Genomic DNA, 13023 nt, shown 5'->3' with positions numbered 1-13023 from the left:
GCATCCTCACAGCATGGACAATTGTCTCCGTGTGGTCCTTTGAACAGATTTGAGTCACCCTGGAATTAATGGAATTTTTGAAAGAATAAGTCAGAGTTTGTGACCTTGATGAACTTTAACAAATTTGTATATATAAGATTGATTTGGATCAAGCCAGCTCTCCTCCTTGGAATGAAAATCCCAGCCATTAGGTAAGTAAATCAATAGCAAACGCCTCTGCTGGTGAGTCAAGGATGACGTTATCTTCCTAGGGCTTTCATATGGATGGTTTAGGGTTTTGAATACCTTGTGAAACTGACTTGAAAAATAATTTCTTGGTCCTCACAATAGAAATTGGGCCAAAGCTGGTTTACATGTTCATGCTTGCATTTGGTATGAGTCATGAGAAATGAGGATATTTATTTCCCGAAAAAGGAGGAGAATCTGAGTTAACTTTGAATCCGTTTCTGTGGCCCAACAAAGTGCCTTAGGCAGAGTGTTGCTCAATAAATATTTGCTAATCCAAAAGTCACGTAGCCAAAGATTTATATCTACAAAGAAAGGTCCTCTTTGCCAACCCGTCCGAGGTCCTGCACTGTGGGACTGCCCTATATATTGGAGCCTTTGCCCACGAGGAAGTATCTTAGGGAGTCAGGCACTGGTTGTGTTTCCAGAACCCCTATTTGCCAGGAACGGCACCCAGGTAAAACTAGAATGTAGTAATCCACCCTGAGCACAGACTGCTTCCTTCTCCCTGACCCCAGTGATGCATCTGGGAGACATCACTGAGCCCTAGCGAGAGAAGAATTTCAGTTTCAACATTTTGAACAGTGGCAGTGCTGGAGCCACAGAGGGAGGGCAGCCACAGCCACAGACAGAGGGAGGCAAAGCAAGTTTGTGCATCTGATGACATACCTCTGGGGGAAACTTAGAACTGTAGGAGAGGCCCCACCAGAGCAATTGGAATCCTGAGTTAATGATTACAGTGAGGCAGAGTAAGGCCAAAAACAAGAGGAGTCTGGTGAAACCGAAAATGAGGTGGAGAGAGAATTCCGCACCGTAGGAAATTCAGTGAGAGAGAGGCTCAGGTTCTGTTGGTGAAACACTGAGTTTGGACTGACCGGCCAGTGGTAAGCCAAGAGAAGAAGGTTCTGAAATATTCTGGAGCACTTGATATCATGCGAAGGGAATTTTGAATTACAAATAGAAGAAAATGGGAGAACAAGGCAGTTTTGAGGAGGGGTAGGTTTACGATATTTACATGGACTATTTTGATTTGCTACAGTGTTTCACAGAAGGGATCTATAGAAGCTGGCACGACGGCTGGGATTTATGAGGTGGGTGGAGCAGGGAGCTTGGCGCAGCCCAGATGTGGCTTCCAGACCTGGCAGAGAGCGGAGGTATGCAAATGTGGTGGTTGTGGACATCGGGCAGCAGAGTAGCCCAGGTGCCCAACAGTTGCTGAGCGCTCCCAGGTGGGTCTGGAAAGACATTTGCTCAGAAGTGAGCTGGGCTACCAGAAGCGCTCTAATTTCTTCAGATCATCTGATAGCAGTCTCTGATGTTTACCAGCTTCAGGGAGATCAGGCCATTGTGATTTTTTTTTTTTTTTTTTTTTTCTGTAATAAAACTAGCCCCAGCCAGCCAGACTGGGAACTTACTGCCTGAGCTGTTTTCCAACATGGTTTTGCTGGCAAAACTAGACAAGAGTGTTTCCTCTACTCTCAAGGGGCCTGTTTACACTGACTTTATTTTTTACTGGCAGCTTTCAAGTGGGAAGAGGGAGATTATATTTAAAGGTCAGCAGGTAGGCAAAAAGATCCCTGTCCTGCCATTCCTGGGTGTGTGCCTGTGTGTGCCTGTGTGTGTGTGTGTGTGTGTGCATGCCTCTATGTTTGTGTGCGAGCACGCGTGTGTGTGTGTGCTTTTCCACATGCACATTATTGTGCCCTGATCTTGTTGATGAGACCTGATCACTTGTCTGTAAGCATAATGATGGTGCCCGACCGCTTGTTTGTCAGTTCCCTATTTGTTTATTGTAAAGAAGGTAAATCAATCTGCGGGATTTCTGGATTGAAGGGCAAGGAATATTTACTGTCAACAGGATAAGAACAAGGAGATAAAAGATACTGGGCTCCGGGGTGCATCTGGTGTCAGGACAAGAGCATAAAAAGGCAGGGAAGAAGCCAACTCCCGAGCATTTCTATCTTAAATAGAAACTTTTTAAGTATTTGAGTGGGAAATACAACTTGGAAACTTGCCCTTCGGTCAAAGCACCAGTCCATAGGTCTAGGTCGAGTCAAATTAGGTTGGACTCCAGTTCAATTTCAATTTCATCAGCTCTCCTTTCTAAATTCCTTTCTAAAAAAAACTTTCCCGAAAGATGACAAGCAAATGCTCCCAATTTGGATATGAGAGCTGAAGGGAAGAATTGGGAAGGGAAGTCTCTGGTCCATGTACACATTCCCAAGGAAATTTAGCACTGAGACTGACATTCCTGGGAAACCAATTTGCAACTGTTGTCCTCCACTGAGGGACAGACCACAACATTGCTGCTCTACTAAGGATTGACCGAGAAACCATGAAATCTCCGTCTGCAGGAGACTTGGAAGACTACCTACTGAATAAGGTAAGGGCAGGTACTGGTCTCTCCCAAACACCCCTCCTCACCCCTGCCACCCCATCAACCTGGATTCAGAGGGATTTCAGGCTGCTTCCAAAGATACATAAAATGCTCCTCAGGAACCCAAGACTATCATCCATAAGAGTGTTTACAGACTTGTTTACTGCCAGAGGCCCATTGGGTGCAGAATGTGGAACAGAAGAAACGTGGGTTAGAACTCCAGCTCTGTCACTGATACTTGGTATAGTCATGAGCAAGGCACTTAACCTGCCTGAGCCTCAGCTTTCTTCTCTGTATAATGGGGGTGATAATAGGGGCTTAGTGGGGTCATTGAGAAAGAGTAAATGAAATTAAGAATGCCTTTTGGAAACTGTAATCATGCTAGATTTAACAATATATATCCTATGTTTAGTACACATCAATTAAGAGTTCATTGAATTTCTTCTGTAGAGAGTCAGAGACTCTTAGAATGTTAGAACTTGAAGGGACCTTAAGTATTATCTAACTTAACCCTTTCCATTTACAGACAAAACTATTAAGGCACACAGACAGCCACCCGTAAAACTAAAACATGTAAAATAAGGGTAGGGACTTGTCTAAGATTAGAGACATGCCTTCACACGTAAACACAGCAGAGTTCATGATCACAGTGATAAGGAAAGTTGATTTCTTAGGCAAAACCATTTAAAGAGATAAATAGGGGAAACTTACATTGATAAAAATTATAGCCGACAAAGTGATTTCCCACTATTTCTCCTTTTGGGGGCTATGATAAACAGAAGGGGTTTGGGCTGACATTTTCCCATGGTCCTGTGTTTTCTGAAGCAAAAAGCTCCAAATGTTTTAGCCTGGCATCCAAGTAATACTTTATCTTTCCACTCTCTGCTTCCCTGTGTCTCCAATAGCAGAAATTCTAAACAGTGCTCTACGCTTTGAATTTAGCCATGCACGTGTTTTCTTTGGCCTACGGAGCAGTTTTAAATGTCTTCACATGTGTTACAAACATTTCATAATAGCGGGATTTTGCATAGAAACCCAGATTTCCATCTTCTTTGGGAAAAGGAAAACATCAGGGTATCTGGCAATCCCAGGTCCCACGGGCTGGGGCCAAGTGTCTGTTCAACAGGGCATTTGCTCGCAGCTTCTCCTGGGTCCGACACCCGCCCCCCTCCGCCCTCCCGCACGTGTGTGTCCCCCTCTGTCCCTGTGGGTGTTTGAATCCGCCACACTGCTCCACAAGTACTGTGTCCTGAGAATATCTAAGGCCCCAGCTTCCCCACTTGCCTCTACCAAGGGAGATATCCTCTCTCCTTTCCATTTCTCTGGCTCATATTCATCATATTCAGACTCAGCTCAGGGCCCACTTTATCAAGGAAGATTTCCCTGACACCCCAGCACAGAACGTTTTTGCTTTCCTATGAACTCCCATCATAATTATTACTGACAATATTTATTGGGCACTCAGGTGTACATGTGGACACCTTTCCTATTATTATCTTGGGTAGCAACATAAATATTACCTCATTTTATTCTTTAGAAGTTTCTGGAGGGGAGAATAGTGTCCTGGATATTTTCATTCCCCTTGACATTCACACAGTATCTTTGCACATAATGTGGTCAGAGTATTTTTAGGACTCGTTGAGGATAATACTAGAATAGTGTAAAAGGTGCTGGCAGGTTGGGGCCCATGCAGTATCTCATTTAATCTGTCAAGAAGCATGTGGCACGTGCCTACTACGTGCATTTTTTACAGAGGAGGAAATAGGCTCATGTGGATTAAATAACTTGCCCAAAGTCACACAGCTGGATAGTGAAAAGTGCTGAGGTGTCAGTAAGAACATTCTTTTTTTTTTTTTTTTTTTACTCCAAAGCCATATTTGCTCCGCTAACCCCTCTATATCTCCATAAACACACACTAAGCACCTGCTTTGTGCAAAACATGGTGCCCAAAACACAGGCTTGGGATGTGGCCTGCTCAATGAGAGGGACATTGTGTTTTGGGTATCTTTTTTGTTTTAATTTTTTTTTAATGTTTATTCAGTTTTGAGAGACAGAGAAAGACAGAGCGTGAGCGGGGGGGGGGGGGGGGGGGGGACACAGACAGACGGAGACACAGAATCCGAAGCAGGCTTCAGGCTACAGAGCTCGAAGCAGGGCTCAAACCCATGAAGCATGAAATCATGATCTGAGCCGAAGCCGGATGCTCAACCAACTGAGCCACCCAGGCGCCCCACTGGGTATCTTTAAGGGTGGCCCTAGCCCGCCTGCAGATTTTGCACATAGCTCTAAGGGTAAAAGGAGGATGTCCCGTGTGTGGACAGGGAAATGCTTAATATAATATATGGCTGAGCAGAAGGGTTGCAGCAGAGATTTCCACAGGGCACTGGAGGAGAACAGAGGAGTGTTAGCTCTCGTGGGGGAGGTGGTCCACAGCAAGAGGGGCGGAGACTAAGCCCGGGGGGAGCGCACGTAGGGTTTTCACAGATGGAGGAGGATACGAGAGGCCCTCCGAGCCGAGGGAAACTCATTCAAGCAGGCAGCATGGGTTTCATTCTCTGCAGCCTTGTCCCTGGGGGAGGCAGAGCCCTGGTTATGAATGTGGGCTGCCAGGTGTGACAGTTTCTGGCATGGATCCCCGTTCTGGGGCTTCCTGACTCTGGCAGGACCCTGGGCAAGATTACTTGGCCATTCTGAGCCCGTGTTTCCTCCTCTGTAAAATGGGGGTGATCATGGCGCCCACCTTCAAGGAGTGTTGGGCAGTGAGGAGGAGCTAGCTCTCATAAAGTGTCCTGCACACAGGAGGGACTCTGGTCTCAGCACTGTGGCACTGCTGTTGCTGTGGGTTCTGCCCAGCTGTACATATTCTGTGGGGCCCCAGCAGATGGCTCAGGGAAGAGTGGATCTGAAAAGGTGGGGATATCATGGTGGAAGCCTCCTGTCTTGTCCGTAGGCAGCATCTCTTCACCTGCATCCTTTTATTTATTTAAAAAATTTTTTTAACATTTATTCATTTTTGAGAGATAGGAAGAGACAGAGCGCAAGCAGGGGAGGGGCAGAGAGAGAGGGAGACACAGAATCCGAAGCAGGCTCCAGGCTCTGAGCCGTCAGCACAGAGCCCGATGCGGGGCTCGAACCCACAAACTGCAAGATCATGACCTGAGCCGAAGTCGGACGCTTAACTGACTGACACACTCGGGCGCCCCTATCCCCATCCTCTTAGATTATTAACCCCTGAAAGTCAGAGATGGTACCCATCCTGTTTTATTTAAAAACCCGATTATCGGATTAAATGTGATTCTAGAATTAAGTCTGACTTCCTGATGTCTGGAAGGAAGTTCTCGGCCTTTTATCCCCAGGCGCCCTTATCGTAAGGGACAGTCACACAGGCCATATGCTCAGGGTTGTGGCCAGGCCTGTGTGACATTCCTGGCACGCTACTTGGCTCCACCCCTCTATCTCTCTCAAGAAAGCATGTCGGAATGCAAGCGAGTCAGAATGGTGTTATTATAGGGAATAACCTTGCATTCTCACTAATTTATATTTGAAACAGTAAATTGTTCGTGACCTGGAGCTATTCACAGAAGCAAATGATGTGTGGGACAACAGTGGGCCAGACACTGTGGCTGGGGACGAGGAACGTGGCCCGGATGGGGATGTGTACGTGTGTGTGGACACGTACCTATGCCCTGGAGACAGGGAAGCCCACAAAAAAATGCCTGGGCCCTTAAAGGGTGCTCCGATGACTCATTTTGCATAAACTCTGCTTAATTAGAGTACCTGAATCTGCAAGCCAACAAGCGTGGCGAATTTTCTGGGGTCGGTGTGATGGAAGGGAGGATTCGATGACCTAACCACATCTAGCACCGCGTGTCTGACTAATTTCACCAAGTTCATTTCTGCTTGTGCTTTGTCCCATCCACAAATGCCGTCTTTTCAAAGGAAAAGCATACCTTTGTTCATTGACCTAATCAGCAGAGGAAGTGAGTGAAACTCAAACAGGCACCGAGGTCAAGTTTCAACTGTATGGGCCTTGAATCCTTCTTAAATTACCATATTCCACCCCCCCCCCCCCCCACTTTAGGTTTGTTTCAAAGCGGTGCCATGAAATGGATCTGATGCCAAGGCTATTGTAAGGCCACAGCCGGTATCTTCCTGATGTCGGGCAGGCACTAAAGGGCTTCTGCGGTTGGGCTGGCTACCGTCTCTGCTTGTGGTGAAGCCGCCTTCTTTCCCTGAAATCACTCCCTATAAAGCCGCCTGGGGCCCCATTCCCTGCTTTTCCACACCCTGAAATGGAATCTTTACGCTCTACCTTACTAGGCTGTGGTCAGGACTGCTGGAGGGAAGCTGCCTGGGGTTTCTGGGTTGTGAGTGACACGAGGACAGTGACAAGTGGGGTGTGGGACGGAGCCTGGGAGACCTTTCGCACAAATCCCTGCTGGGGCTGCTGGAGACAGAATGTGGTCCATATAAGAGTATGGATCAGAACCAATTGCAGCCAGAGACGTGGAGGGGAAGGGGCAGCCCATCATCACCTATGGGAAAGAGGCCTCCACTTGACTCCCGGGGCTTGGGCACCGTGAGGCAGGCTTGTCCTAAGTGGGGCTGTTCCCCACAGCTCTGGTCGAACCCCACAACACAGGCCCCTGCTGTGTTGCCCTGGTGTGCGGTGGCTGGGTGGGGGGGGGGGGGGGGTGGTGGTGCCAGAATAGTCAGGGATGCCCAAATAGACACTTCGGACTTGTTATTTCATGAGCCTGGACTCCAAGTGGAGGGCGTGTTAATTCAGGAAAAGGATAGAGGTAGGTATTACTTCTGGAGCGTCCACTTGAGGGTCCGGCACAGTGGGAGGGAAAGAGCAGCGAGGCAACCTGGACCTTAGGGCTGGCTTTACTGCCAAGTACCGGTGTGACATTAGGACCACCTGCTGCTCCGGCCTCCTGTAAAGTGACACCAGGCAAGCCGACTTCTGAGGTCTCTTTCAATTCTAAGATCCCAAGTCAAAACTGCAGCGGAAGTAAGGGATGAAGGAAATTGAAACCAGAATTTGTGGCTCTAGGGCCCTGACTCTGCTTTGCAGCTTCAGGAATCAAGACAGGTCATAAAGATGTATAATGAGTGAGAGATGACAGGTGTGCACCCGGGAGTGTGTGAACTGTCTAGTTCTGCCCAGTAGGAAAATTCCACCATCAGGCGAGGGCATAATTTGTAGAAGAGATTCACAATGGAGAACTTTTTCCGATAGGCTACTCGTTATGTGTGTACGTGCGTGCATGCACACACTCTTTGTCTCAAGCTTTTATCAGTCAAACTTTATTTATTTATTTGTTTGTTTGTTTGTTTATTTAATTTATTTTTTAAATTTACATCCAAGTTAGCATATAGTGCAACAATGATTTCAGGAGTAGATTCCTTAGTGCCCCTTGCCCATTCAGCCCATCCCCCCTCCCACACCCCCTCCAGCAACCCTCTGTTTGTTCTCCATATTTAAAAGTCTCTTCTGTTTTGTCCCTCCCTGTTTTTACATTATTTTTGCTTCCCTTTCCTTATGTTCATCTGTTTTGTATCTTAAAATCCTCATATGAGTGAAGTCATATATTTGTCTTTCTCTGACGAATTTCGCTTAGCATAATACCCTCCAGTTCCATCCACGTAGTTGCAAATGGCAAGATTTCATTCTTTTTGATTGCCGAGTAATATTCCATTGTGTATATATACCATATACCACATCTTCTTTATCCATTCATCCATTGATGGACATCTGGGCTCTTTCCATACTTTGGCTATTGTTGATAGTGCTGCTATAAACATGGGGGTGCATGTGTCCCTTCAAAACAGCACACCTGTATCCCGTGGATAAATACCTAGTAGTGCAATTGCTGGGTCGTAGGGAAGTTCTAGTTTTAGTTTTTTGAGGAGCCTCCATACTGTTTTCCAGAGTGGCTGCACCAGTTTGCATTCCCACCAACAATGCAAAAGAGATCCTCTTTCTCCGCATCCTCGCCAACATCTGTTGTTGCCTGAGTTGTTAATGTTAGCCATTCTAACAGGTGTGAGATGGTATCTCACTGTGGTTTTGATTTGTATTTCCCTGATGGTGCGTGATGTTGAGCATTTTTTCATGTGTCGGTTGGCCATCTGGATGTCTTCTTTGGAGAAGTGCCTGTTCATGTCTTTTGCCCATTTCTTCACTGGATTATTTGCTTTTTGGGTGTTGAGTTTGATAAGTTCTTTATAGATTTTGGATACTAACCCTTTATCTGATATGTTATTTGCAAATATCTTCTCCCATTCCGTTGGTTGCCTTTTAGTTTTACTGATTGTTTCCTTCTCTGTGCAGAAGCTTTTTATTTTGATAAGGTCACAATAGTTCATTTTTGCTTTTGTTTCCCTAAACATCATTTAATAAATAATGTCAAACATTATTTGACAGTGTCAATATGGTGATGAATCTTTCATTAGTTTATCAAGTCAGGAAACAAAATGTGGAGAGTCACCACTCTGTTACTGACATTTGAGTTCTATGAAGTCACATCAGTGGGCTTGGAGGATTTGTGGCTGAGCCTTAGTCCTCAACAGAGTCTAAGGAATTAGCTATTTGAGAATACTATTTCCCAACCACTCTGACTGCAGTGTTCTATTTAGTTAGCCCTTGTATTACTTTCTCCCGCTATTCCTGATCAGACTTCTGATCCCTGAACTTGTCCAATGTTCCCTAATCTACAAAATGGTTTTGTCCATTCTCTTCCCCTGGCTGGAAAATGTGGCCCACCATGGAAACCCTCCCTTGTTCCTTTATTCTTCTCCAGATCTTGCCCAGCAAGTCCTAACCTTAGCACCTCTGTTGTTACCTTTGGAGGGCCGAGGCATGGAGAACATCTTACAACGAAGCCCACTGGTATCCCACAGCCTCGGGAACCCCCCACAGCTGAGTCTTGGGACCTCCTGGAAATCTTCACATACATGCCTGAACAGCCTGCATTTCTTAGAGATGTGATCTCCAAAGTCTGTCACCCCGAAGTCCCCTACATTCCCTTCTCCACCTTACAGCACATTGCCTTGTCTCCTATGCTGTAAAGAAAATAGTCATCAGACAGGAAATGTCTCCCATTCCTTCACTCCCTACCCTTTTATCTGTGCTTGCACCTGTCTTTCTTTCCTTCTGATGCACCAAGGTGAAGTGCTCACCAGGTTTCTGGATTTGCAAGCCCCTCTGGCTGGAAAATTCTTACTCCACGGTTTCACTCTCTGTTGCCTCTTCCTTCCGGCTCCTTCCTCTCTGCATTTAGACATGTTCAAACCTGTGTGTCATTTTGAAAAAACCTGTTGGTGTCCCTGTTTTGTTTTACCCCTCCCCTGGCCAGACTTCCTGGAAGAATTGCTTACCTTGTTACTTGCTTGCCTCGCACTTAGTCTTAACCCACTTCAGTCTGGCTTAATGCCCACCCCTTCCCCGAACACATTGATCCTGTTCTAGTTGCCAAACATGGTGAACATTCTTCAGGCCCTATCTTGCTCGGCCCCTTACTGTTGACTTTGTTCTTGAAATTCTTCTTCCTTTATTCTCAAGACCTCTTGCTGCTTATTCTCCCATTTCGCCATCCTCCTCCAAGGCAATCCCTTCTCCAAAAATACAGGAGCCATTGTAGTTCTTCCCTTGTGCTCCTCATACTAGATATCTGCCATTTTCTCTTTCTAGAACAACCTTCACACCCTTCTCTTTCTAGCTAACTCCTACTCATCTTTCAAGATACAACACCACTACACTATGCCTCCAGAAAGGGCCCCCAGCCTCCAATACTAGATGAAATTTCCCTTTTCTGTGTACCCATAGTATCCTGTGCAAACCTCTACCCAGCACTAGATTGCTGTGACTTTAATTTACAGTTTATTTGTCTTGCTTTGTCTGTAAACCTCTTGACACGTACGCACAGTGTTCAACAAAATGGGTTGAATGGAGTTGAATCACAACACAAAGAATTTCTACACTGCTGAGGACCCTTCATCATGGGCTGCTAAACACGTTCTCCTTTATGTTTGGCATGGCAAATGATCTATCCCCTCTGTGACCACCTTTCCTATTCCACCTGGACACTCTGGAAGATGCAGAATCTTGATAGTTTGCAGATGTTCAAGGTAGGTGCCCCTTCTCCCATGATGAATGTAGTGGGATAGAAATACAGAGAGCAGTATTGTGGCCACTGGTGGCAAGAAGAAGATCGAGCCTGTATAGACATGATCATCATATCTAAGGTCAGACAAGACACATGGATTTTGAAAAGACTATTTCATGTATATCATGTATTTTCAGTGAGATTGTACACTCCTGTAGATCAGGGTCCTCGCCTTATGTTTCTTGTGACTCCTAGACATCTGGAGAGTATTAGTTTTTCAAAGACAGTCCCCTGTGTGGGGACAAGTACCTTTAAAACAGGTCTCAGTCTTCAGACTAGAAGGCCTCTGCTCCATTGTACCCAGGGGCACACTACACTTCCCAATCATGGCACCCACATTTCTATTCAGTACTGACACCTGTCTTCCCCACCACTGTCAGCCATGACTGTGTCTGTGCTGTTCATTGCTGTGCCTCAGCATGTAACAGAGTGCCTGGAACACAGAGGTGCTAAATAAATGTTTATTAATGAACTAACTTTACATAGGATATACTTTATAATGTGTATGTGACATACAACATGTATGCGTGTGAATATTTGTGTCCAATGTCCGTATATGGTTGTTGGGTTTGTGGGTGGGAGGTATGAGGTCTTAGGGGACTAGGCTAGTTGGTGACTTAGTTTAGAAAAGCAGCTAGAAATCTCTTTGCCTTGAACTTGTTTTCTTGACCAGTTTATGGGTGTCTTAAACTACTCGAGAATACCTAGAAACAGCCATTGTACAAAACTGGGCGGGGATATAGAGATTCATGGTGGACCTTGTGTTTAGATATACCAAATATTGCTTCCAGTCAGTTCCTGGCGAGGCTCAGTAGCCCCTCCAAGGGGACGCTCGTCAAGGCACCATGAGCAATGGAACAGAGCCCCTCCATTTCAGAAAACACTTATAGACTCTTCCCATTTCTTCTTTACTTGGATCTTTCTAACTCTCCTGGATTTTGCTAAAAGTTCCTTTGTGTTCCCCACAAACACCAATTTCCCTAAACTTTAAGTATCTGTGAAGGTATATATCTTTGGTGTTCGACTTTCTGAGGGTAGTTCTGGTTCTGGGGAACTCACAGTGTGGAGTCTGAAGGAAAGCAAACACGCACCTTGTGAATCTAGTAGCAAAGGAGGGGTGAGTACCAGGGTGGAGAGAGCCATCCTTTGTGGACAACGTAAGTGGGAAACCATCTGCAGCATGATTACAAGCGTTGAACTGCTTAATCTCCACCAACCCGGATAGCAGCCTTTCTACCCTATTTTATCGTCTCACCGCTGCACACAAAGCCCTATGGGATGGCCTGGTCCCGCCATCTTTTCCAAATTCATCCCCTGTCACCCTCCTTTCCCTTTCCCAGGCTCCAACCACAGGGTCCTCCTTGCCAGTCCTTGAGCCTTGCCAAGCATGCTCCCACTTTAGGGGCCTTGGGGTTGGTTTCCCCAGTCGTTGATGAGGTTCTCTCAGATGTCACCTCCTTAGCGAAGCCTTCCCTGGCCACCTGATCTAAAATAGCAGCCCCTTTACTCTCTAGTCCCTTATCCTATTTTATTTGTCTACATGCGCTTTATCATACCTGATATTAGATTATACATACACATACCTGTGTGTACATATATACGTGTATATATGTGTGTATGTGTATACGTGTGTATGTGTACACATATATACATATGTCCTGTATATACGAGGACAAGTCTATCTTGTCCGCTATTTTCTTGTTCACTTAGGTGGGCACTCACCGCTCAGCAGGTGCTGGATAAATATTGAACGAATGCTTCCATTTTAGAGGAGAACATTGAGCCACGAGCAGGTGCCATCACACCCAAGTTCATCTCCCCTGGAGCTCTTGGGTGGGCAGGGTTGTTCGAGTGTACTCCTGTGGTCACCCAGCACTGGGCCCACGTTGTCACTTCCCCGTGCCGGTGCCTGGAGCCTGCACCAGGGATGACCGCCTGTGCTGATCCCTTGTCACACAGGTGGACTTGAGGCGCCAGCAGATCTCGCAGATTGTGGAGGAGGTACAGAGGGTCGTCCACCATCTGACCACAGAGATCAGCCTCCAAGACCTCCGATTTCAGGCCGTCCCTTACTCTGACACATACAATGGGAACATTAAGGTAAGCAGGGCTCCCTTGTACTGCAAGCACCTCGCAGAGAGCCAGGGAACGTGGGTGGGCCTGTCTGGGCATTCGACGGACGTCACACTGCTGAGAATACCGATAAGCCTTCATGTACCACAGGTGCTCTTCGCATTTATCATTTAC

The 13023-nt window shown here is 46.3% G+C and overlaps 1 protein-coding gene across 15 annotated transcripts in view; it reads left to right on the top strand.

Annotated features, from left to right (window-relative positions):
• MAB21L3 (mab-21 like 3) overlaps positions 1-13023 on the top strand; it is a 138303-nt gene that overhangs the window by 45580 nt on the left and 79700 nt on the right. For 6 of the 15 annotated variants that reach the window (XR_009257798.1, XM_058716097.1, XM_058716098.1 and 3 more), the window contains exon 2: positions 12736-12876. Coding sequence is in view for 13 of the 15 variants with exons in the window: in XM_058716097.1 (XP_058572080.1) it covers positions 12736-12876 (141 nt within the window). In the remaining 2 variants the exon portion in view is untranslated. Of the gene's footprint in view, positions 1-554; positions 1787-2362; positions 2609-9411; positions 10739-12735; positions 12877-13023 lie in introns of those variants that run through there. The other 9 variants (XM_058716094.1, XM_058716099.1, XM_058716095.1 and 6 more) reach the window with 9 other exon arrangements.

The sequence above is a fragment of the Neofelis nebulosa genome, chromosome 2 (genome assembly GCF_028018385.1).
Source record: "Neofelis nebulosa isolate mNeoNeb1 chromosome 2, mNeoNeb1.pri, whole genome shotgun sequence".
Taxonomy (NCBI): domain Eukaryota; kingdom Metazoa; phylum Chordata; class Mammalia; order Carnivora; family Felidae; genus Neofelis; species Neofelis nebulosa.
This window is presented reverse-complemented; position numbering and strand designations above follow the sequence as displayed.